The sequence below is a fragment of the Neofelis nebulosa genome, chromosome 11 (assembly GCF_028018385.1).
Source record: "Neofelis nebulosa isolate mNeoNeb1 chromosome 11, mNeoNeb1.pri, whole genome shotgun sequence".
Taxonomy (NCBI): domain Eukaryota; kingdom Metazoa; phylum Chordata; class Mammalia; order Carnivora; family Felidae; genus Neofelis; species Neofelis nebulosa.
The window spans coordinates 46012348-46038089 of record NC_080792.1 but is presented as its reverse complement, the minus strand read 5'-3'; the positions used below and the strand labels follow the sequence as shown (position 1 = coordinate 46038089).

The window sequence follows — 25742 nt, the reverse complement described above, 5'->3', positions numbered from 1 at the left end:
GAAGTCGGACGCTTAACCAGGCGCCCCTTGTTGCATTAAAATACTGATGGTGGTACAAACTTTATGTAACCATTTAGCTAGTCAGCAACTACGATGGTTTTTGATGGATAGAGAAACACTTTGTTTTATTAATCACAAGGTCTTTTCCTTTTGAAAAGATGTGACAAACCTAAGTATATGTAAATGGTCAAATAAGAGATATATCCAGTTGCTGTTAACACACAATTGAATGAGCATTTAAGCCCCATAGTGAAGTATTTAATGCATCCTTTATTCGAGACTTAGAGTACCCCAAACTATGAATCGGTTTGGGGTACAATTTATATGGCAGTACATTACAATTTTCTCCACATAATTCTTGGAATATAGTTTGTTTTCTGGATAAGTTGTCATTCCTGTTTCAGTACCTAAATACTAACTTTGCTTATTGGTACATTCAAATCTAATACAAAAGTCTAGGGCCTAGGGAAACTAGTGACAGTTTCCAGAAATAAGTTTTTGTATATTCTCATATATAAATATAGAAGTACCCCATAAAATCTAAATAATTTTTTATATTATTAAAGTTTAAACACCCAAGCTTTAAATAATTTCGTGAAGGCGCCTGGGTGGCTCAGTCAGTTAAGCATCTGATTCTTGATTTTGGCTCAGGTCATGATCTCATGGTTCATGAGATAGATTCCCACATTGGGCTCTGCACTGACAGCAGGGAACCTGCTTGGGATTCTTTCTCTCCCTCTCTGCCCCTCCCCTACTCACACACACTTGCATGCTCGCGCGCGCTCTCTCTCTCTCTCTCAAATAAATAAGCTTAAAAAAAATTTCATGAAGAGTTTATTTTACTGTTATTAAAAGTCAAATAGGGCACCTGGGTGGCTTAGTCGTTAAGTATCTGACTTCAGCTCAGGTTATGATCTCACAGTTCATGAGTTCAAGTCCCATATCAGGTGATCTCAAGCCCTGCTTCAGGTAAACACGAGCCCCATTTCAGGTGAGCCTCGCTTTTCTCTCTGTCTCTCTCTCTCTTTCTCTCTCTCTCTCTCTCCCTCTCTCCCTCTCTCCCTCTCTCCCATCCCCTCCCTCTCTCTCTGCCCCTCCTGGGATTCTCTCTCTCCGTTTCTCTGCCCTTTGCTCACTTGTGCACACACTCTCTCTAAAAAAAAAAAAAAAAAATTAAATTAAAATTAAATATAAAAATAAGAGCCAAATAAATTAATGGGGAAATATTACCTTGGTCTTTATGTTTGTATTAACTAAAGGAGTTTTTTGGGCTAATCACACTCATTCTGTTTTATAAACCAATTAACCAGGCCAGTAAAACAGTGGATTATATTCTTGCCACAAAGACCTGAATATTTGTGTAAGCTACACACCTTCTTTTAAGTTACCTGGACAAACTGATTGGTAATCAGAAACTGTGAATTTGCCTGCTGCAAATACCAGACTTTTTTTTTTTTTTTTCAACATTTTTTTTTAATTTATTTTTGGGACAGAGAGAGACAGAGCATGAACGGGGGAGGGGCAGAGAGAGAGGGAGACACAGAATCGGAAACAGGCTCCAGGCTCCGAGCAATCAGCCCAGAGCCTGACGCGGGGCTCAAACTCACGGACCGCGAGATCGTGACCTGGCTGAAGTCGGACGCTTAACCGACTGCGCCACCCAGGCGCCCCTACCAGACTTTTTTCTGCCAATTTAAGAAATCTTTTACACGTACTAGATTTCTTATGTTTCCCAAATCTATACTTTCAACAAGTTATTACAGCCTTTCTCAAAATATTTTGAAGTCTGCCATCTTCTGTTTGTATTAATTATTACATCATTACATTTCATTTCAATATCATAACATAATAGTTTCCAAGTTTACATAATTTTTCATTTTAATCTGTTTGCTCCCTAGGGCCATACAGAGAAACACTTTTATTGCAAAGTCAACTAGTTAGGAAAATTATGGACTTTTTTTTAATTTGGGGGATTTCATTTATCATTAGGTCTGAAACTATGCTTTGCCGTGGTGTCTGAAGAACATGTAGTAGAGGTGGAGGGTGTGAACAGTGCGTGCATACATCTGCACACATGTATACCCCATAACCATTTTACTGATTTCACACATTGTACTTTCTTGTAGGATTTTGGTTGAAATCAAATGCAGCTTAAAAACATGATAACAAAAAAACATTTGGAAACTTTTTCATTTTACGTATTTGGTAAGTGAGACTCAGGAGTCAAGTGATTTTTTTAAAAAGCCACACCACTAGTTAATGACAAAACTGTCATTAGAACTTAGGGTCTTCTGCCTTATTAGTACAGTGTTCCTTCCACTACCTCATGCTTAGGCCAAGTGATTCTTTATGTATGTATGTATAAATTCTGATATCCAGTCTTGAAAGGAAGAATAAAATCTTCTGGCTTTATTTCTGTTTTGGGGAAACTATATATAGCACTTTAGCCATGAGATCAGGTGGGGTTTTTTTTTTGTTTTTTTCATTTCCATGGTTTGTTTTTTACCAAGTAGCCTGATAAAGTGATACAATGGGCTGTTGAGGACATGGCTGTGGTACCATGTGGAGCCAACACTTTCACAGTGCCAGGATGTAGTTTTTTACAAGGCACAGAGAGAGGACGCATGAAATGAATTATGGAAATGGAAGTTAAAAATATAAACTCTGGCCACCTGACCTGTTGCAGAAATGAAAACAGAAATAACTGTTACCAGCACTTTGGTCGGTTTGTTGAGGTTCTTTATCTGGCATGTTAACACAGACTTTTGTTTTTTTAAGATTATGGTCCATTAGTGATCCCGCCTTAATGGATTATAGAGGCTTGAGTTAACTTTTTTCGCTTTATATGGGAATAATAAGAGAGATCTCCAGAAAATCCCTTGAGTACAAGACATCTCCCTGGTCCCATTGTATAATAGTAACTTTATTTCCCTTGATAATCAGAATCAATCATACCATCCTCACAGTAACCCATTATTTGCCTACTGGTTCAACGGCATGAGGAGTCCAAAATTGCCAAGTGGAAGTCTCAGCTTCTAGTTCAGTGAAATTATTGTTATATCCCCTAGTAGAACATTGCCTCTTCTCCCTCCCCTACCACGCTGCCAACTTGGGAACTAGGACCTTTAAACTGAAACAACCTGGGGCGCCTGGGTGGCTCAGTCGGCTCAGTCGGTTAAGCGGCCGACTTTGGCTCAGGTCATGATCTCACACTCCGTGAGTTCGAACCCCGCGTCGGGCTCTGTGCTGACAGCTCGGAGCCTGGAACCTGTTTCAGATTCTGTGCCTCCTTCTCTCTCTGACCCTCCCCTGTTCATGCTCTGTCTGTCTCTGTCTCAAAAATAAATAAACATTAAAAAAAAATTTTTTTTTAAATAAACTGAAACAACCTTAGAAGCAAAAATTTTATTAGTGGGATATCAGGGGTTTAATGAGACATCTATCCCTTGCCTCCTAGATTTGTGGCTATGATCCTGTTTCCAGGCACACAAGAGGATCTTGTCGAACATAAACCTGGCTTCAGAAGATGCTGCCCCCCCCCCCGCCCCCCGCCCCCCACACACACCCCTGGTGCTATAACTGAGTCTTCAGTTGGCTATTCCCTATTTTTACTAGGCTGGCTTCTTTAGGATTACAGAACATAAGAGCAGTGAATCCTGTGGGCACAAGTATATTCTCTCACTTCCTCCTTGGTCACCAGCAGTGTTTTGTAGGATACCATCATGGTGAAGAAAACATTCAGGAAGTTCACAGAAGGTGAGGCATTTGTTACAGGGAAATAAAACTCCTATCCGGAGTAAGTTTCTCTTCCAATGAAGGCATATAGCTGCCCCTTCCATGACAGAAGAGTCTTAAGAAATCAGTTAGCTGTGTAGTTCTGGCAGTATCCAGATCAGTGGAAACACCCTTTTTGAAATATTTTTCTTCTTATGTTTTCATATTGCAGAAAATATTATTTTTACTTGGAGTAATGGGTTCTGGGGTTTGGCATATTACATTAAATTATATTAATCAGAAATCCTCCTGCAACCACATAGAATACTAGAATGGTCATTAACATGTTTTTAATGCATAGCTGAACTTACAAAAAGGACAAAATCCTAAGGGGCCAGAAATAAAGAAGAAATTGAGTACCAGAGCAATAATCCTGTGAGTTGAAGATACCTCTGTGCCAGGGATATTGTAGTGTAGGATTCCCAAAGATAATTCACTATCAAAAGTTACAAAGTAAAATATGTAAAGAGTCCATCATTTAACAAATATTCCCTCTAGGGGTTCCTGGGGGGCTCAATCGGTTAAGTGTCTGACTGTTGATTTGGGCTCATAGTATGATCTCACAGTTCATGAGATCAAGCCCCACATTGGGCTCTACATTAACAGTGCAGAACCTGCTTAGGATTGTCTCTCTCCCTCTCTCTCTGCCCCTCCATCACTCACATGCATGCTCACACTCTCTCAAAAAAAAAAAAAAAAAAAAAAAACTTAAAAAAATATTCCATCTATAAATATTTGAATTGCATATCAAATATTGTTCTAGGTTCTGGGGATACAGAGATAACAAAAATATGTACTGATGGTATACATGTAACATAAATCCTTTGGGGAAAAAGAACAGGTTGGGAGGAGAGGATGTGATTGGTAGGTAAGGTAGTCAGGGAAAGCACCTTTGAAAAAGCGATATGTGAACAGAGGCCTGAAGAAAGTAAAGGAGCGAGCCAGGTAGTTATTTCTGTGGTATTCCAAACAGGAACCAATAAGGCAGCAGTATGTTCCATATCTGTGAGACATCAAGCTGTATGCAGAGCATATGACTGTGCTGTGGTGACTGCAGAAAGATAGTGATGAAGGATGAAGTAAGAAGCAGGAGGGGACTGATCTTACAGGGTCAAAAAGGCCATTGTAGGACTTGCATATTAAATAGGGCGATGTAGAGAGCCATTTGATTTTTTTGCATAATAGAATAACATGATCTTACTTTTATATTTTTAAAGTATCTGTGTGGCTGCCGTATTGAAACAGACTGTATAGTAAGGTCGAAGCAGGCAAACAAGTTAGAAGGCTATGTCCAATAATAATCTAGGTTAGGGGCATTGGACCAGTGGAAGATGGGGAAGGAGCCAGCATAGTCTGTAAAGGAAGAGTACCCAGAGAGTGGCATCCTGGATCACAAGTGAAAACACCATTCCAAGAAGAGTTGATCAGCTGAGTCAGTGCCACTGAGATGAAAAGTGAAATGACTGGATTTGGCAATGGGCAGGTCATTGGTGACCTTGACAGGAACTTCTCATAGTGACGAGAGTGATTAGAGTGGACTTAAAAGAAAGGGAGAAAGTTCCAAGAGTCATCAAGCTTTCATACATTCCGTATGAGACCACACAAAGGATAACATTGTTCTATTACTCATCAGCTAAGAAATTCTAATAGTAAATAAAGTATTGCTGCCAAAATGGCCTTATCAATATTTTTTCTGTATATCTTTAAGATATACCAAGATACATCTGCAAGGTATTGTTTTGGCTCTTAACAACAGGGATGTGATGATTCTTAACATATAAGGGTTTATTTTTCTCATATACTTAGAAGTTTGAGGATAGATGGTCACTGGTATTTGTCTCTTTTATTATCATAGTCTTTGCCCATGCTCTCAAAGTGGCTGCTAGATCTCCAGCCAACCTGTCTGCATTCCAGGTACCAAAGGTTTCTAGAAATTCCACCCATTTATTTCCACTTATCTATTCCTACTGGTAGCTGGGGCTAGGAAATCCTACTTTTCAGCAGGCACATTGCCTAGAGTTCTGTCACAAAGGAAGAATGGATATTGGCATTGGCTGCTAATGATCTTTGCTATAGAAATCATCATTAATCATTACAGGCAGGAAAAAATACTGCAAGACTATCAGAGTCTTCTGAAGTGGGCTGGGGGAGGGGTGGGCGAAGGGTTGGGAGAAAGGGTGGGGACTTGAGCATGGCAAGATCTTAAGAAACCAGTCAAGTAGATAAAAATTAAAGAATTTTTATGTTAGCAATTAGGAGAATTGGACAGGAAAGTCACCAGGAATTTATAAGGTGACCTTTAAGGGCTCAGTGAGATTTTTTGGATAAACCACTACCTTATGTTCTTCCTCTCATAGCAACACCTAGTTACCCCCCCCAAACTAGTAGCTAATAATACTCCAAAGTCATAACAGTCTTTACCTTTGATCTTAGTGAAATTTCAAAGCCACAAGATTCAATTTAAAATTTCACAACTATTTATTTTAGTCCTCTGAAATATAAAGGCATAGAAAAAGTTCTGTGAAATAAAAATAATCTTCTGCTAACAGGAACAATACACTGTCAGGCAGTACAAAAGGTAGGCTTTCATGCTCACTTCCTAAAATCTCTTTTGAGATCTCTTTCTTATAATCAAACCTAACCATAACCACTTAGAACTAAGACTTTCCCTCATTCACTGCCAGGATCCTTCATTGAAAGGATGGACTTTTCTGCCGGTTCCTCTTACTCTCTAAAATCATCAAAGCGAAGGGTCAGGTGGCAGCACAGTGTATAAAGTTCAGAGCTTGGACTGTCACTTCAAACTACTTGGTTTCAAAGCTCAGCTCTTCTACTTACCCGGTCTTCCGAGATCTTGGGTAAAATTACTTAAGGCACTGGTTCACAAATTGGGCTGATTTTGTACCCACTGAGAGACATTTGGCAATATCTAGAGGCCTGTTTGGTTGTCACAACTGGGGTGGGGGATGCTACTGGCATCTAGTGGGTAGAGGCTGCTACACATCCTACAATGCACAGGGCAGCGCCCAAGCAAAGAATTATCCAGCTCGAAATGTTAATAGTGCTGAGGATGAGAAAGCTCGTTTTGACATTTCCAACCTCCCATTTCTTCACTTGTGAATTGGGGTTAGTAATTATTTAATTGTTTTTGTGATGGTTGAATGAGAGAATCCATGCAAAATGCTCAGCATAGTGCCTGGCACGTAAGTGCTCTGTTAATATGAACTACTGTTATCATCCTCATTATCATCACTAATACTCGTCTAGATATGTATTTTTTTTATAATTTTTTTTTTTTACAGTTTATTTATTTTTGAGACAGAGAGAGACAGAGCATGAATGGGGGAGGGTCAGAGAGAGAGGGAGACACAGAATCCGAAACAGGCTCCAGGCTCTGAGCTGTCAGCACAGAGCCCGACGCGGGGCTCGAACTCATGGACCGCGAGATCATGACCTGAGCCGAAGTCGGACGCTTAACTGACTGAGCCACCCAGGCGCCCCTCGTCTAGATATTTTGACTGAACGAAATATATATATTACGCGTGGCAATGCAGCCAGGGCAATCGTTCACCTCTTTCCTTCATCTGAAGAAAATTTCGAAGGAACAAAGAAAAATGGGGAATGGAACAGAAGATCTTCTTTCATTTACAGAATCAAAGATAATGAATCAGTAATTAGGTGACCATTCTATTCTAGGTTCTAAGAAAATGGTACGCATGGTCCTATTCATATAAACAGTTTCTTCTTCATGCCAATGTCCTTTTTTCCTTTTTTCTTTCTTCCTTTTGTACTGTATTACAAAGTTATACCTCCTTTCCTCTCTACCTCTTTTGGAATTTCGACTGTTTCAACCTTTTCTGGTTATCAAGGAGTTGGAAGCCATTAAAGTAGTAGAAAGCATTGACCAGGACAAGACAGTGGTATGTTTGAAGATAAGTCATACCACCATTACAGATTATTCATGTAGTAACAAAATGAGCTGCTGAAATGTTAGCTAATTTTTCAAAACTACAATTTTCACGTAGTAATTACACTAAGAAATGTGGTAGTAAACTCTCCACTGAGTAACCATAAATTCATTCATACTGCAATGATATTAATAATTATCTTATTTTTCAAGGCAAATGCAATAGGCCGAAGTGCTAAAACTGTCCGAGAATTTCTAGAAAAGAATTACACAGAAGATGCTATAGCAAACGACAATGAAGCTATCAAATTAGCAATAAGAGCTTTGCTAGAAGTAAGTGATCTAATAAAGTATATTCAGGAAAACATGTTTTTCCCCTTATCTATTTGCTTCAAAAAGTAAAATTTGCTGAAGTAATTCTACTATTGTGCTTATTCTACATTAGGTTGTCCAGTCTGGTGGAAAAAACATTGAACTTGCTATAATAAGAAGAAACCAGCCTTTGAAGGTAAGTCATTAACCAAAGAGGAAAAAAACATATGTAGTATAAAGTAATTTGACAACAGTTGAATCTTGTCAAAATGTTGACGCCTGTGAATCTTCATTAAATGCCTGAAAACTCCATTAGCATCCACTGGCAACATGATGACTTCTGTTTTGTTTCTGTAGGCTAATGTTCACTAATTCGCATGTGCTTATTGTGAGCACTTACCTATCCCTGGTCCTTTGCGAAGACTTAGAGGTGCTGAGATCTGTATGTAGTTCTACCCCATTTAGTATGTATTCTTCGAGGCAGGAACCCCTACTGAGCCAGTCATATATGGGGTTGGTATAGAACATTGCCTATGGATGTTTATTCCCAGCACCATAAACAAGCACACCTCGGAGATGCTGAGGATTCAGTTCCAACCACTGCCATAAAGCCAGTATTGCAGGGCCACCTGGTTGGCTCAGTTGGTTGAGCATCCAGCTGTTGATTTCAGCTCAGGTGGTGATGTCACAGTTGTGAGACTGAGCCTCGAGTCAGGCTCTGTGCCATGGACGTGGAGTCTGCTTGAGATTTTCTCTCTCCCTCGACCCTCCCCAACTCTTGCACGTACACACACATTCTCTAAAAAAAAAAAAAAGAGAGAAAGAAAGAAAGAAAAAAAAAGCCAATATTGCCACAAAACAAGTCAAATGAATTTTTTGGTTTCCCAATGCATGTAAAAGTTATATTTACATTATACTGTAGTCTCTTTAAGTGTGCATTTTGTCTAAAAAAACCAAAAACAATGTACCTAACTAAAAAATACAATGCTGCGGTGCCTGGGTGGCTCAGTTGGTTGAGCATCAGACTTCGGCTCAGGTCGTGATCTCGCAGTTCATGAGTTCAAGCCCCGCATTGGGCTTGCTGCTGTCAGCATGGAGCCCACTTCAGATCATCTGTTCCCTGCCTCCTGCCCCTCCCCTGCATGCTCTCTCTTTCAAAAATTGAATGCTAAAAAATTACAGTGCTAAAAAATGCGAGCCAATATTTGAGCTTTCAGTGAGTCATAATTTCTGATTACAGATCACCATAACAGATATAATAGTAATGAAAAAATTTGAAACCTGAGAATTACCAAAATGTGACACAGACACAAAGTGAGAAAATGCTGTTGGAGAAGTGGTGCCAATAAACTTGCTTGATGGAGGGTTGCCGCACACCTTCAATTTGTAAAAAATGCAGGGTTGTCTGGCTGGCTTGGTTGGTCGAGCATGTGTCTCTTGATCTTGGGGTTGTGAATTTAAGCCCCACGTTGGATGTAGAGCTTACTTAAAAGAAATTAAAACCCCAACAATTTATTAAAAATGTAGTATTTGCGATGCACAATAAAACAAGGTATTCTGTAGAAAGCAGTTATTCTTCCCGTCTTTTTACATCTTCTGAAAATCAAGATATGCTTCCAGCCAGTGTCATTCAGCTACCGTTAGTATAACTGTTGGCCCTCCAGGCTTCTAACGTGATATTATCCTTCATTATGTCAGAAACCCTCTACTCCTCTTGTCTACTGGTTTTTATCTATTGTCTCTCCTTTTCAGTTAGAAGTGCCTTGAGCCTCTGTGAGACATAAATTTTAATACCTGGTGTGACAACCTTTCTGTATTTCTTTGAGGCAAGTCTGTACCTTTTGTTAACCATTATGAGTTGAAACTGCAGAGGCACAAAATAAATTGTCCAGAGTATTGTGATGGAGGACTCACTGGCTAAAGAACATTTTAAATTCGGTTCACCACTGTTCCTTAGGTAGAACTGTACACGGTACAGTTTGCCAGCTCTCTAGCCGAGAGTGTAAAAAGCACGTAAAGCATGGGAAACCATATGAAAAGTATACTAAGAAGGATTATTTTACATATACTTTCTGTTTTGAAGGAAGTATTTCAAGGGGATACAGTATTAAAGTCAGCATTGGGTGGAGCAGTGGGCCTTTTGTTTTTTGAGTTGTGTTGTTGTCGTTTGTTCCAACACAACATTCGCACCTCGTACCAGTCAGCCAGAGGACGGGGAGGTGAGGATACGGCAGCGGCAAAGCTTCAATGACTAAGAGAAATGGGGAAATGGGTGGAGGTCCTGCCCCTGCACGGCCCCCCAAAAATAACCACGGTGCTAAGATGGAGTGTAGAGATGGGAACCGGGCCATGTTGTCATCCCTGCTGTCGAGGGTCTCAGGACAGATGCACCAACAGCACAAGGACACAAAAGCACTGAGGCCAGACTTGCCTCTCCAGCTCCATCGCGTACATGTCTACCCACAGGGATAGACACACCCAGGTGTGCATATATTTTTACTTAGGAGTGCTAGGATGGTATGCGCACTGGCAGCAAAGTTACACCGCCTCTCCACACGCTGTTTCACGATACGCTGTGTAACACACAGGGCATGTGCTTTGGAATTGGATAGACCTGGGTTTAAGTTTAGAGTTACAGAGACCTAAGTTCCAACACACTGGTATATTTAGTAGTGTGACCTTGAGCGAGTTGCTCCCCTCTTTACTTTTCAATACAATAAAATTGATTTGTATAAAATAAAAGCTGTTTTTGCTTCACACTGTAGTGAGGGAGCTGTAAACACAGCAGTGTAAGTCACCTTCTCCCTGCCGCTTTGGTATTCTCGTGGCTGGTAAAACAGGCCAACCTATTAGAGAGTCAGACAGTGGAGTGGAGAGGAGCGGGGAGTTCGGCAGTGAGTTACTTGCCCATAAACAGAATGAGTCTGCATTTAAATGTTTTCAGAGTTATAGTCATATATATAATATGTAATGCAATATAACATTCTGACCTCCTTTCTTTTTTAACACAATGATAGTGGAAATGTCATGAAGTTAAGTTTTCTCCATATTTGTTATAAATATGTTGCTTATATACATATTATATATTTGCAGATATAAAGTTAAAGTTTAAATAGAAAATATAAATACCCATTTTGGGTGAGCTTGAGCTCCACTTTGGTTGACCATGAGCCCTGTTGCGGGTTTAAACAAAAACAAAAAACACAGGCTCCATTTCAGGTGATCCCTGCCTCTCTCTCCCTCTCTGTCTCTCTCCCTCTCTGTCTCCCTCTCTCTCTGCCTCTCTCCCTCTCTCTTGCATCTCTCTCTGTCCCTCACTCACTTGCACTGCCTGTCTCAGAAAGAAAGAAAGAAAGAAAGAAAGAAAGAAAGAAAGAAAGAAAGAAACAAAGAAGCAAAGAAAGAGAGAAAGAAAGAGAAAGAAAGAAAGAAAGAAAAGAAAGAAAGAAAGAAAGAAAGAAAGAAAGAAAGAAAGAAAGAAAGAAAGAAGAAACAGAAACAGAAAGAAAGAGTAAATATAAATGTATAGGGGCACCTGCTGGGTGGGTCAAGTGGTTAAGCATCTGACCCTTGATTTTGGCTCAGGTTATGATCTCATGGTTTGTGAGTTCGAACTCCACGTCAGGCTCTGCCTAACAGTTTGGAGCCTGCTTGAGATTCTCTTTCTCTCTCTCTGCCCCTCCCTCTCTCTCTCTTTCTCTCTCTCTCTCAAAAATAAATAAATAAACACTTTAAAAAATAAGATATAAATGTATAAAATATAATTTATATTGGAAATATTTAGAAATTACTGGTGTAATTGAAATTTGCTTTTAATTTTTTTTTCTTTTCAGATGTTTAGTGCCAAAGAAATTGAATTACAAGTAGCTGAAATAGAAAAGGAAAAGGAAGAAGCAGAGAAGAAAAAATCCAAGAAGACTACCTAATTCTTAGGATGAACATTAGGAGCCTTTAATGTTTTGTTTTACTCCTTGGAATTCTTAGTGAAGTTTTAAAGGAAGTAAGTTGGTTTGCAGCATTACATTGAATAGTTATATGCTGTTTTGAGAATGCCACATCTGTAGCTGTCTTCAGACTGTTACATAGACAGACTTAGTATGAAGATATTCTTTGAAAAGAAATTTCGGTAATTGTTGAAAGCAGTCATAATTCCATATAAGCCTGAGCCTTATTTATGCAAACCTAAGAAAAACACTTTAATTTTTAAAAATTAATAATTTGTTGATGTTTGAGTATTGACTATCAGGTAAAGAGATAGCTATTTCAAAATAAACTGAATACTGAGTCATACTTCACAAATGATAAAAACATCTTTGTGTTGGTAAATTGCCAAAATTTTGTCAGAGCCTTCTTCATTTTTAAACATTTTATCATATTTATTTTACCTTTGTCATTTTATAAGTTGCAGTACATTATTTTTTTCCACAGAACAAGTATTAAAGGCCTAATCTAGATAGGCAGTTAAAGTGTGGTAAGAGCTTATAAGAGCATCTGAATGAGGTACTATATATAGGAAAACAAGGAGAGAAATGGATACATATAAAATTCTTAGTTTCAGTTTTTATTTTATCTTAGTGTCCAGTATGTTAGGTTTGTTACATGTTCCATCAGCTATCTGAGTGCTTACTATGTGCTTGGCCTTGAGCTAGGCTTATTAGGAGTAATAAAAAAATATAAAAAGTGATCCCTGTCCACAGAGGGCCCACAAAAAAATGTGCTTAATTCCTGTATGAGGTTATATTTTTGAAGACAAAGGATATTAATAGGCATAAAAACAATAGCCTATATATCTTACTATTTTAGAGCTTTGTCTCCTCTCTCTCTCTCTCTCTCTCTCTCTCTCTCTCTTAATTTTAGAGAGCATGTGAGCAGGGGAGAGGGTAAGGAGTAGGAAGACAGAGAATCTCCAGCAGGCTCCATTCTCAGTGCAGACCCCAACACAGGGCTGGGATCATAACCTAAGATGATGACCTGAGCCAAACCAAGTGTCAGACACTTAACCGACTGAGCCACCCAGGTACCCCCTTTTTCTTCTTTTTAATGTTCTTTTTGAAAACGGAGAGGAGAGAGGTTGAGTTTTTGCAGAGGAATGAAAAGCTCAGAATAGATGTTAACAGAAAAGAATCCGTTTGGGGGAACAATTGCCATAAGACGATCTAAGCCATTGGTGGTTGTAATGCTCTGAAGCAAGGGAAAAAGAAAGCAGAGTCAGAATTTTCAGAGATATAGGCGTACCTGGGTGGCTCGGTTAGTTAGGCATCTGACTCTTGATCTCAGCTTAGGTCTTGATCTTGAGTTCAAGCCCTATGGGTGTGGAGCCTACTTTAAAAAAATATATACATAAGAGATACAAAGAGACTGGGGCATCTGGGTAGCTTGGTTGGTTAAGCATCCAACTCTTGATTTTGGCTCAGGTGACGATCCCAGGGTCGTGGGATCTAGCCCTGTGTCAGGCTCTGCGCTGAAAGTGGAGCCTGCTTAAATAAATAAAACAAAATTTAGATTTTTTTTAAAAAAGGGAGCAAGAGATAAAGACCTTAACAAGGCTACCTCACTGGTATTCATCTTGGGCCAAATTCCTGTGGCCTGCTGATGCATTTCACTTCCTCAGAAGCACTGCAGGGCATTTTCTAAGGCAGAATGTACAATTTGTATTCTACTCTACTTCAGGCCACTCTTATTCTACTCTGACTTATGTCACTCTGACTGCCTTTCTGGTTTCATAGGAACCATGGAATTTTGCAGCTTCCTCTATTTGTCCTCTGTTTTGTTTTGGATACTATGATTCTTTGCTTTGAGTCATACTGTATACCTTTCTTCTTTAGAACTTAGAATCAAAGATAAGTATTTGTTCCCTGTCACTTCTGGCCCCTCTTAGCTTTCCAGAAGCAAAGATGCTTCCCAAGTGGAAGGCCTGCTAAATAAAATATTAGGCTTTTGGAAAAAGAACCTCACCACTTTGAAAATCAGTGATCAGCTCTCTCTGGAGGTATCTCAACACACATGCACACCTAACATACAATGTAAAGGGCAGGATGTTCACATTACCCTGCTGTACTGCAGTGAGCCCATTATGAATTCTTAATACTCTTGATACATTATTTGATAATAAACATTTGACAAATATTGAGTGTTTTCAGTGGCAGACACTATTAGATGCTAGGGATATAGTGGTAAGGAGCAGACTCCCAATTTGTCCCCATTACTGTGTAATGAAAAGGTGGGTATTAAACCCAAATTGGGATTAACTCTGTGAAGCTCTGTGTCTGTGTTCCCTTCTAAACTAGAAGTCCTTCAGGAAGTTGGACTGGGATTTACATCTCTTTCATCTTTGTTTCCACAGGTTGCCTATCGTTAAGACTTAATACATGTTTGTTGGGCTGTGTTGACCTATGCAGATTGTTGCAAATATCAGAAATTGAGAGTGGGGAGAGGAATCATCTAATCTCTCACTTAGTGTAGAAGTCAGTTTCCTGATTTCTTTTGGCCCTTGTTGAACATCACAGTAATGGGAAGATATCACATGGTCAATGAATAGTGCAGGCAGGGCCCCTGAAAGTGGATTCCACCCCTGGTGAAATAAAAATGAGAGGACTTGAGGAAGAGAAGAATATATTGTTATGGCCCTGGAAAGCCTTCTAAGGGTGCAGTAATTTGAAGTCACATTCCCCAATCACTCATGCCTGATTGAACATTACCTTTGTGCTGGGTACCGGAGATGAACAAGATACGGTCCTTGTGTTGAAAAGGTCATAGTGCCAAATAGTTGAGCCCATTCTGACAAGTTATAGGAATAACGAAAAGTGTATTTCCCTTATAATCTGAATTTAATATACAGCATTGCTTGCTGATGGTTCTGGAGTGACTTATTTAAATCTTTGCTAGTAAATGCCGCACACAACACTGGATCTTTTAAAAGGGAAATGAGACCTATTTTGTGTGTTAAAATGAAGAAGGTGGTAATACCTCCCTGTCTCCCAATTTCAACTTCCGATCTGAGGACAGGACAGTCTATACTGCCAAATCCATCTGGCCATAAATAGATATAATGTTAATGACTCTTCTCTGAACCACTGCTGAGCTGTGTGCCTTCCATGCTTCCTATCTGGGAATAATAGGGATACATTATCCAAATGCTATGGTTATAATTCCACCGCTTGTTTTTATTTTTAAGTTTTATTTATTTGTTTATTTTTTTTTAATTTTTTTTAACGTTTGTTTATTTTTGAGACAGAGAGAGACAGAGCATGAACGGGGGAGGGGCAGAGAGAGAGGGAGACATAGAATCGGAAGAAAGCTCCAGGCTCTGAGCCATCAGCCCAGAGCCCGACGCGGGGCTCGAACTGACGGACCGTGAGATCGTGACCTGAGCTGAAGTCAGACGCTTAACCGACTGAGCCATCCAGGCGCCCCACCCCTTGTTTTTACTTAAGGAGTACTCATACAGTATTTGTTACATACCAGACACTTTTGCGTTCTTTACAAACATTAACTCATTTAAGTGTCTTCACAACTGTCATGAGACACATGTAATTGATGTCCATAGTGCTGACCTTACAGTGCTTTGCCACCACAGATGTCCATCAAAATGGACACCCACATCCCTCCCCCACAAAGCTGTTTCATGACAGGACTTATTTATTTATTTCACGGGCTGTATTCTTCCTGTAACAGGCATGAGGGTCTGATTATTTCTGGCTCATTTGCTTTGTTTGTTTTACTTTGGAAATCTGTTATTTTGGCCAAGTTTCACTGATACGCCCAAAGTAATTTTTTTGTTTAACATGAGGTTTTAACCAAAACATACTCTAAACACGCTTGTTACTTAAAATAATCATTTTTACTTCTTTTACTAAGAGAAAATCCCCGATATGGAAGCGCTTTATGTTTTTTCTGCATCGTATTCTCAAGGTGAGATAATCACAAACATTTGGTTTTAGGAATCAGCTAAACAACTGCGCTTTACATCATTGGGTATGGTTAACTAGACAGTCTGAAAATCCCTCACTACAGGCATAGAAACACTTTCTAACAAACATCTTTTTAAATGCATAGCTTAGCTGACAACAAGGGAAATCCCTAGAGGCCAAAAACAAAAGGATTTGAAAATCTGAGAATGCATTTTGATCAGATGCGGGTGCGGCCCTGTTTGTATTGGCACAAGGAATAAACGCTAAGAGTCAGGCAACAGAGCACCTAGGAACATTTCCACCCTTACTGGGGTACTTGGTTTATGGCAGCTAGTATTTCATATCAGTGGATAAAGGATTAAGTTATTCAATAAATGGTGACAGGACAACTGGTTATCCATTTGAAAAAATCGGACCTCTACTTCATTCTATTAAAATCAATTCCAGATGAATTAAACACCTAGACATAAAAAACAAAACTTTTAGAAGGAAAATAAAGATCTTCAAGACCTTGGAGATAAGGATAGATTTTCTAAACAAGATGCAAAAACTGCTAACAAGGAAAAGACTGATAATTCAGCTACTTCTACATACATAGAAAGATAAAGTGAAAAGACAGGCCCCAAATGAGAGAAGACATTTGCAACACATTCAACTGACGAAAGGCATGCATCTGGAATTTATAAAGAACTGTTGATTCAAAGAAATAAAAAGTACAGTGCAACAGAAAAATGGGTGGAACATTTAAAAAATTTTTTTAATGTTTTTATTATTTATTTTTGAGAGAGAGAGACAGAATGCGAGTGGGTTAGGGGCAGAGAGAGAGGGAGACACAGAATCAGAAGCAGGCTCCAGGCTCTGAGCTGTCAGCACAGAGCCTGACACGGGTCTCGAACCCATGAGCTGTGAGATCATGACCTGAGCCGAAATGGGACGCTCAACCGAGTGAGCCACGCAGTCGCCCCAGGTGGAACATTTAAACAGGCAGTTCACTGGCACAAAAACAGACACATAGACCAATGGAATAGAATAGAAACCCCAGAACTAGACCCACAAACGTATGGCCAACTAATCTTTGACAAAGCAGGAAAGAACATCCAATGGAAAAAAGACAGTCTCTTTAACAAATGGTGCTGGGAGAACTGGACAGCAATATGCAGAAGATTGAAACTAGACCACTTTCTCACACCATTCACAAAAATAAACTCAAAATGGATGAAGGACCTGAATGTGAGACAGGAAACCATCAAAACCCTAGAGGAGAAAGCAGGAAAAGACCTCTCTGACCTGAGCCGCAGCAATTTCTTACTTGACACATCCCCAAAGGCAAGGGAATTAAAAGCAAAAATGAACTATTGGGACCTCATCAAGATAAAAAGCTTCTGCACAGCAAATGAAACAACCAACAAAACTAAAAGGCAACCAACGGAATGGGAAAAGATATTTGCAAATGACATATCGGACAAAGGGCTAGTATCCAAAATCTATAAAGAGCTCACCAAACTCCACACCCGAAAAACAAATAACCCACCGAAGAAATGGGCGGAAAACATGAATAGACACTTCTCTAAAGAAGACATCCGGATGGCCAACAGGCACATGAAAAGATGCTCAACGTCGCTCCTCATCAGGGAAATACAAATCAAAACCACACTCAGATATCACCTCACGCCAGTCAGAGTGGCCAAAATGAACAAATCAGGAGACTATAGATGCTGGTGAGGATGTGGAGAAACGGGAACCCTCTTGCACTGTTGGTGGGAATTCAAATTGGTGCAGCCACTCTGGAAAACAGTGTGGAGGTTCCTCAGAAAATTAAAAATAGACCTACCCTATGAGCCAGCAATAGCACTGGTAGGAATTTACCCAAGGGATACAGGAGTACTGATGCATAGGGGCACTTGTACCCCAATGTTTATAGCAGCACTTTCAACAATAGCTATGGAAATTATGGAAAGAGCCTAAATGTCCATCAACTGATGAATGGATAAAGAAATTGTTGGTTATAGACACAATGGAGTACTACGTGGCAATGAGAAAGAATGAAATATGGCCCTTTGTAGCAACATGGATGGAACTGGAGAGTGTTATGCTAAGTGAAATAAGCCATACAGAGAAAGACAGATACCATATGTTTTCACTCTTATGTGGATCCTGAGAAACTTAACAGAAACCCATGGGGGAGGGGAAGGGGAAAAAAAAAAGAAAAAAAGGAGATTAGAGTGGGAGAGAGCCAAAGCATAAGAGACTCTTAAAAACTGAGAACAAACTGAGGGTTGATGGGGGGTGGGAGGGAGGGGAGGGTGGGTGATGGGTATTGAGGAGGGCACCTTTTGGGATGAGCACTGGGTGTTGTATGGAAACCAATTTGACAATAAACTTCATATATTGAAAAAATAAATAAAAAATAAACAGGCAGTTCACAGAACAGGAAAGTTGAATTATTTTCTCTCTTTATGAAAAACTTACTAAATGATGTTCTACCAGACTAATCCAGGAAATGCATGTTAAAATGATGGCGAGACCATTTTACAGCCATCAGACTGGCAAAAATTTTAAATGTATAAAATGTTGCATATGTATAAAATGTATAAAATTTATATAAAATGTATATATGTATATACATAAAATGTATGTATGAAATATATAAAATTTATATAAAATGTATAAAAGAGTTGCATAAGAACTCTTATCAACTGCTCTTAGGACTGTAGACTAGGCCAACTGCTTTGGGCAGCAAGTTAGATCTAGTAAAGTCAAAGAGGCATGTGCCCTTTTACCAGCAATGCCACTCCAGGGCATACAGCCTACAGAAACTCTAACATACGTGCATAAAAATAATCACACATTGTTCGTGATAGCAACATATACAGACATATATATGAAGTAACCTAATGTTTGTCCACTGACTGAATTGACTGAATACATTATGGTGTATTCATACAGTAGCATACCATATAGCAGGGGAAAAGAAGTCACGACAGCTACATGCATCAATATAGATTTATCTCAAAAATATCATATTGAGTGGGGTGCCTGGCTGACTCAGTCTGTAGAGCATGGAACTCTTGATATCAGAGCATGGAGCATGGAGCCTACTTAAAAATTAAAAAAAATAATAAATTTTAAAAAAACCATCATACTGAGTAAAAATTAAAGCCAGTTGTGAGAAAGTACACACGACGTGTTTATAGAAAGCTTCAAAACCTACAAAGCTAAATATAGTGTTTAAAAGATACGGTGTTTAAGGTAAGACTGAAGAAAAACAAGGGAATGGTTGTTGCAAAGTTCAAGACAGTGAGGACGGTACTTGGGTTGGAGCCAGGGAGAACGATGCACAGGAGCTGGTTGGTGCCAGCAGTTACTTTCTCATTAACTCCACATACATTTTCAGTGGTTATTGAGCGGTTATAAAGATGCCCAATCTGATTAAAAGCTATAAGGTTTTTCACTAGGTTTTTTACACAAGGTTTTTTAATAGAGGGTTATAAAGGTGCATTTAAGATCATGATTGCAAGAGGTATGTATTAGAAACAACATGAAAAAATGTATGTAATAATCTCACTGAAAGAATTTTTATAGTATTACTCTTTTAATAATACATTCAAATAGTACATAACTTTTTTTAAGTTTTTTTTTTTTTTTTGAGAGCGCGCATGCATGAAGGGAAAGGGGCAGAGAGAGAAGGGAAGAGAGAATCCCAAGCAGGCTTCACACTGTTGCAGAACCCCACACAGGGCTTGAACCCACAAACCATGAGATCGTGACCAGAGCTGAAATCAAGAGTCAGATGCGTAACCCAATGAGCCGCCCAGGCGACCCTAATTTTTTAAATTGTATCGTCAAATATTCCATCTCATTTTTGTCCCCCAGTGACTTAAGTTCCTCTTCTGAGAGGCAACCATATTATCAGGATGTTTCCACTGATGTTTTCAATATCTCCTATTGATATATTATACCTATAGAAACAAACACATGTAAATATATCTTTTAGTGCAAATGGTACCATACTGTATACTGTTCTGTATCTCGCTTTTTTCACTCAACATATATTTGAGGATCTTCTCATGTGAGGATCATTCTTTCCAATGTATAGATGTAACACTAAATTATCAGTCTTCTATTGATGAACATGTTGATAGTGTTGCTATTGCAGATGCTGCAGTGAATAACCTTTAGTCATTTCACAAATGTGGAAGTAGATAGGATAAACCACTAGAAGTAGAACTGCAGGCTCAAAGGTATGTTACACACTTTATGTTTCTCCTAACGGTGAGCGAGAATCTCTCCCTTTCTACACCTTCCCATTGTAGTTGTGCTGGCTTTGTGTGGGGTCAGCTCAGCTAACCTGAAACTGTTTTCCAGAATTCTCTTTCCTGTACAGTTCTGAGTTTGAGTTGGGCACAAGAGAAATTCGCATAAGATTTGAAAGGCAGAAGGGAAGCAGCTCAGGGTAAGAAGGCAGCTCACAAAAAATGCTGGTTTACTGGCCCGGTTGGTTAGTGTGGGAAGGCCTCCAGAACCATAGCTACACTAGTTCCTCCACATTCTGCTGGATCTTTTCCTTCAGACTCTGGGAACTGGGCCAGGCATGCAAGCAGCTTCATGACAAAGGACACCAACTTTTATATCAGGTCACAAGCATCCCCAGGTTGCAGGTGGTAAAAGATACATGTGGTTACAATTTGTCCTCATGGGTTACAGTTTATTCTTCACCCTCCCCACTTCGTATCCACCTTTCCTTCCTGACTACCACCAGACTCAGCGGATCAGTGTAACAGAGGGACAGCCTTAAAGAGACTTCTCCATCAACTCCCACAATTGGGAGGGATATAATTTATCTAGAAAATTGCCAATTCTGCATCATAGTGATTTCACTTCTTTAATTGAACCCAGACTGATACAATAGTGCTTCAAACATTTTTTGCCACCAAATAGGTGAAATTACAATCGTTTTTGCATTTTTACTTTTTAAAAAAATTCCCAATATTCAATTTGCATTTTTCTTATTATGAATGATGTTGAACATCTTTATGTTTGTTTAAATGTCTTTATGTTTGTTTAAATGCCTGGCTGGCTCTGTTAGTAGAGCATGCAATTCTTGATCTTGAAGTTGTGAGTTTGAGCCTCATGTTGGGTGTAGAGATTACTTAAAATATAAAATCTAGGGGCGCCTGGGTGGCTGGGTCGGTTAAGCGTCCAACTTCGGCTCAGGTCATGATCTCACGGTCCGTGAGTTCGAGCCCCGCGTCAGGCTCTGTGCTGACCGCTCAGAGCCTGGAGCCTGTTTCAGATTCTGTGTCTCCCTCTCTCTCTGCCCCTCCCCTGTTCATGCTCTGTCTCTCTCTGTCTCAAAAATAAATAAACGTTAAAAAAAAATTTTTTTTAAATCTAGAGGGGGCATCTGGGTGGCTCAGTTGGTTGAGCAACTCTTAATTTCAGCTCCAGTCCTGATCTCACAGTCATGAGATTGAGCCCCCCATTGGGCTCTGTGCTAAGTGCGGAGCCTGCTTGGGATTCTCTCTCACCACTCTCTCTGCCCCTCCCCCCACCCATGTGTGCTCATCTCTCTCTCTCTCTCTCTTTCTCTCTCTCTCTCAAAAATTTTTAAAAAAATTTTTTAGAGAGATACAGAAAAAGAGAAAGTGGTGGAGGGGCAGAGAGAGGCTCCATGTGTGGAGCCCAACACATGGCTCGATCTCACCACCCTGAGATCAGGACCTGGGCCAAAATCAAGGGTTGGACGCTTAACTGATTGCACTACCCAGGCACCCCACTCAAACATTTAAAAAATATATAAATAATAAAATCTTTAAAAAACAATAAAAATAAATAAAGGCCTTTTGAATTTTCCTTCCATTGATTGCTCATACCTGTTACCTACTTTTTCCAATGGATTTTGTGTGTGTGTTTTTTTTCCTCATTGCTTTGTAACAGCTTTGTATATATTTGGGAAATTACCCTTCTGCATATGTGCTAGGGCAATGCCAGCTACTATAATAGATGAATCCACAGTAAACGTTTATTTCTCAATAACAAATCCCATTGCTGATAGCAATCCTCCAAGCAAAAATCTAGGACTCCTCCTTCCCCATTTTCTGGCTCTGCCGTCTTCAACATGCCATTTACTTTCTTCTTATTTTTTAACCTTTATTTAAGTAATTTCTACACCCAACATGGGATTTGAACTCAGCCCCAAGGTCAAGAGTCGCATGCTCTTCCCACTGAGCCAGCCAGGTACCCCAACATTCCATTGTCAAACATTCCCAAGATTTCTGTGTCCATCTGCATGAAGCTACCAAATGGGGAGTTTGGAGCATCGATTGTGATTAAAAAAAAACAAAACACTCAGTAAAGTAGAAATAAAAAGGAACTACCTTAACATGATGAAGAGCATTTTAGACAAACTCAAAGCTAATGTCATACACAGTGGTGAAAGCTTTCACCTTAAGGTCAGGACAAAGACAAGGATGCTCACTTTCACCATTTGCATTCAACACAGTATTGAGTATTGGCAGTCTTAGCCAAAGCAATTGGTAAAAAAACAAAACAAAACAAAAAAACCATCCAAATTGGAAAAAATAAAAGAAGTAAAATTATCTGTTTGCAGGTATTTATTTATTCTAACAGTTTTGGTTTTTTTTCTTACATAATATTTAGAGTACCAAAGAAAGTTACAGAATAAAGAAATCAACACACAAATTTAGTTGAGTTTTATATACTAAAACAATCCAGAAAGAAAATTAAGAAATTTGCAATAACATCAAAAAGAATACTTAGGAATAAATTTAACCAAGGCAGCGAAAGGCTTACACACTGAGAACTACAAAACATTGTTGAAAAAAAATCAAAGAAGTCACAAATGTAAAGTCATCTGCATTCATAGACTGGAAGACTTACTACTGCTAAGATACCAATACCACAACGCTATCTACAGATTCAATGCAACCTGTATCAAAATCCTAATGATGTTTTTGCAGAAATAGAAAAATTCATCCTAATCTGAAAAGTAATGAAAAAGTGCTGGTGCACCTGAGTGGCTCAGTTAAGTGTCTGACTTCGGCTCAAGTCATGCTGTCACAGTTCGTGGGTTTGAGCCCCGTGTTGGGCTCTGTGCTGACCACTCAGAGCCTGGAGCCTGCTTTGGATCCTGCATCCCCCTCTCTCTCTGCCCCTCCCCTGCTCACACTGCCTCTCTCTCTCTCTCTCTCTCTCTCTCTCTCTCTCTCTCAAAAATAAATAAACATTAAAACAATTTTTTTTAAAGAAAAAAAAGTGCTCACTGTGGGTTCTTATTTCTTCTATTTCTTCCTATGGAGAAAGTAAAGTTACATAATCTGAATCAGTGTTTCTTATACTTTTATACTTGAGTGTGTGTGTGTGTGTTTGTTTGTGTGTGTGTGTGTGCGCATGCGCATGTGTGTGTACACATACACATAGGCTCTGATTCAATAGGTTTGGGGTGAAGCCCAAGAGTCTTTTCTGCCAAGCTCCCAGGCGATGTCTAGGATGCACTGGCATCACCCAGGAACTTGTTAGATCTCATCAGCTAAGTACTTAGGAAAAAACTGCATGTAATCTATGTGATCTCCCTCCTCACCGCTCCCCCTCCCCCATTACACACACCTCTCTGCTTCATCCCTTGCCATTCAGGCCATTGCTGCCCCGTCTCCTTCAGCTATAGTGATAGTGGCCTCCCTACTGTTCCTCATATACCCTAAGCAGGCTCTTGACCCAGGCCTTGCCACTAAGTGGATCTCCTGCCTGGATCACTCTACCTTTGTGGGCATGCTTCTGTACTTCCTTTCACTTGTTGCACAAATGTCACCTTATCAGAAAGGCTTTCTCTGACCACCATATGTAAAACAGAACACCCATCCCCCAACACCCAACACATGAAAGACGTATTTCTATGTTTTTTTAAGTGTTTATTCATTTTTGAGGTACCTGGGTGGCTCAGTTGGTTAAGCGTCTGACTTCGGCCCAGGTCATGATCTCACAGTTCGTGAGTTTCAGCCCACATTGGGCTTTGTGCTGACAGCTCAGAGCCTGGAGCCTGCTTCTGATTCTGTGTCTCCCTCTCTCTCCCGCTCATGCTCTCTCAAAAATGAATAAACATTAAAAAAAATTTTAATGTTTATTTTTGAGAGACAGAGAGACAGAGCATGAGCAAGGGAGGGGCAGAGAGAGAGGGGGACAGAGGATGCAAAGCAGGCTCTGTGCTGACAGCAGCTAGCCTGATGTGAGACTTGAAATCACAAACTGTGAGATCATGAACTGAGCCAAAGTCAGACACTCAACCAACTGAGCCACCCAGGTGCCCCATGTGTTTGTATGTGTTTACTGAAAGCCTCTCCCCATTAGAATTGTAAGTTCCATGTTTGTTTTATCCATTGGTAAATGGCCAGGACCTAGAACATCTGGGTATATAGTAGATACTTAATAAATGCTTAATAGTCAAGAGCCATCCATTTAGATTAAAACTTTTAAATCCTAAGTCAAATACTAGTTGTTTCAACGTTTCCTATTTAAAAGATATATGAAACTACTGGTTAAGATGGTATATTTTTTAATTATCTTATTCTAGCATAATGTTATATTTACTGATAATGGATAAAACAACAGGAAAGAGATTTTGAAAAGTTCTCCAAATGACGTGTTTATTTGTGAATTATAATTCTGTCTTTGAAATGCACATATCATGTGAGTATCATGCACTTTCCACTGGCCCAGCCAGCTACATTGAAATTCAGTGACAATTCAAGGGCACCTTATTCAAACATGTTACCTATACTTGGATTTTGCTGATTGTGTCATGTTTCCTCTATGCCCATTTCAGTTGAGATATTTTGGTTAAAAGAAGCGAAGATTCACTCCAGAAGGATACAAGAAAATAAGGGCTTTTGAAGGGAAGTACCAAACTCGGAACAATAGCATCACTTTGCCTACTAGGAATGGCAGCGTTAAAAACGTCCACATCAAGAACTTTTGGATCTTAACTCTAATGTTAAAGCAGTAAGTGGACCAGTTCTTTTCCACACATCTGTTTTGTTCTTCTCCCTCTATTGTCTCTCAGCCTTATTTTAGTTCTTTAACTCATTGCTTATGTTAACTCGTGGTTCCTTTTCCCTTATATAAGCATCTAGCTTTTACATAAGCATTATGGCCTTTCCAGCTTCTGTTTCAATTACAATCATGTAGTTTTAGCTTCCATAGTTAACTTCCCTTCTCCTTCCAAGGTTCCCAAATTCAATTCTGCAAAGAGTAAATGTGTTTGGACCAGCTCACCACCATGAGCTTCAAGACTGGCTTGGGTAGCATACACATGCTTCTGCTCACTGAAAGACTTTGTCCTCCTCCTTTTCATTGATTGAGCTAACTCTGGAAATTTCTTATGACTCACAACAGACAGTCTTCTCCAAGAAGCCTTTCCTAAGGCTTGATTAGAGACCCGACCTCTGTGTTTCCATAGCTTTTTATTTCAACCTGTCTCATACTGTCTACTAATCATTTCCTACTTATATCTCCTTCTAGAGTGTGAGCATCTCTGGCTAAGAACTGTAACCTTAACATTTGGGGCCTCAATTTAATGTTCACTAATTAAAGGCTTTAAAAAGGCTTTAACTTTATTGAAGTAGTGGGCAAATTCTATTATTCAATTCCTGAAAAAGAAGAGGGACTGAAAGACTTTTTTTTTCAAATTAATTTATTCATTTTGAGAGAGTGAGAGAGCACAAGTTAGGGAGGGGAGAAGAAGAGACAGAATCCCACAAACTGTGAGATCATGACCTGAGCCAAAATCAAGAGTTGGATGCTTAACTGAGATACCTAGACACCCC

General features: G+C 39.5%; 1 protein-coding gene across 2 annotated transcripts in view; it reads left to right on the top strand.

Moving 5' to 3' along the window:
- PSMA8 (proteasome 20S subunit alpha 8) overlaps positions 1-24896 on the top strand; it is a 60431-nt gene extending 35535 nt beyond the window's left edge. The window contains exons 5-8 of one of the 2 annotated variants that reach the window (XR_009251007.1): positions 7895-8014; positions 8127-8189; positions 11827-11993; positions 24743-24896. Coding sequence is in view for 1 of the 2 variants with exons in the window: in XM_058692463.1 (XP_058548446.1) it covers positions 7895-8014; positions 8127-8189; positions 11827-11919 (276 nt within the window). In the remaining variant the exon portion in view is untranslated. Of the gene's footprint in view, positions 1-7894; positions 8015-8126; positions 8190-11826; positions 12284-24742 lie in introns of those variants that run through there. The other variant, XM_058692463.1, reaches the window with a different exon arrangement.
- The last annotated feature ends 846 nt before the right edge of the window (positions 24897-25742 follow it).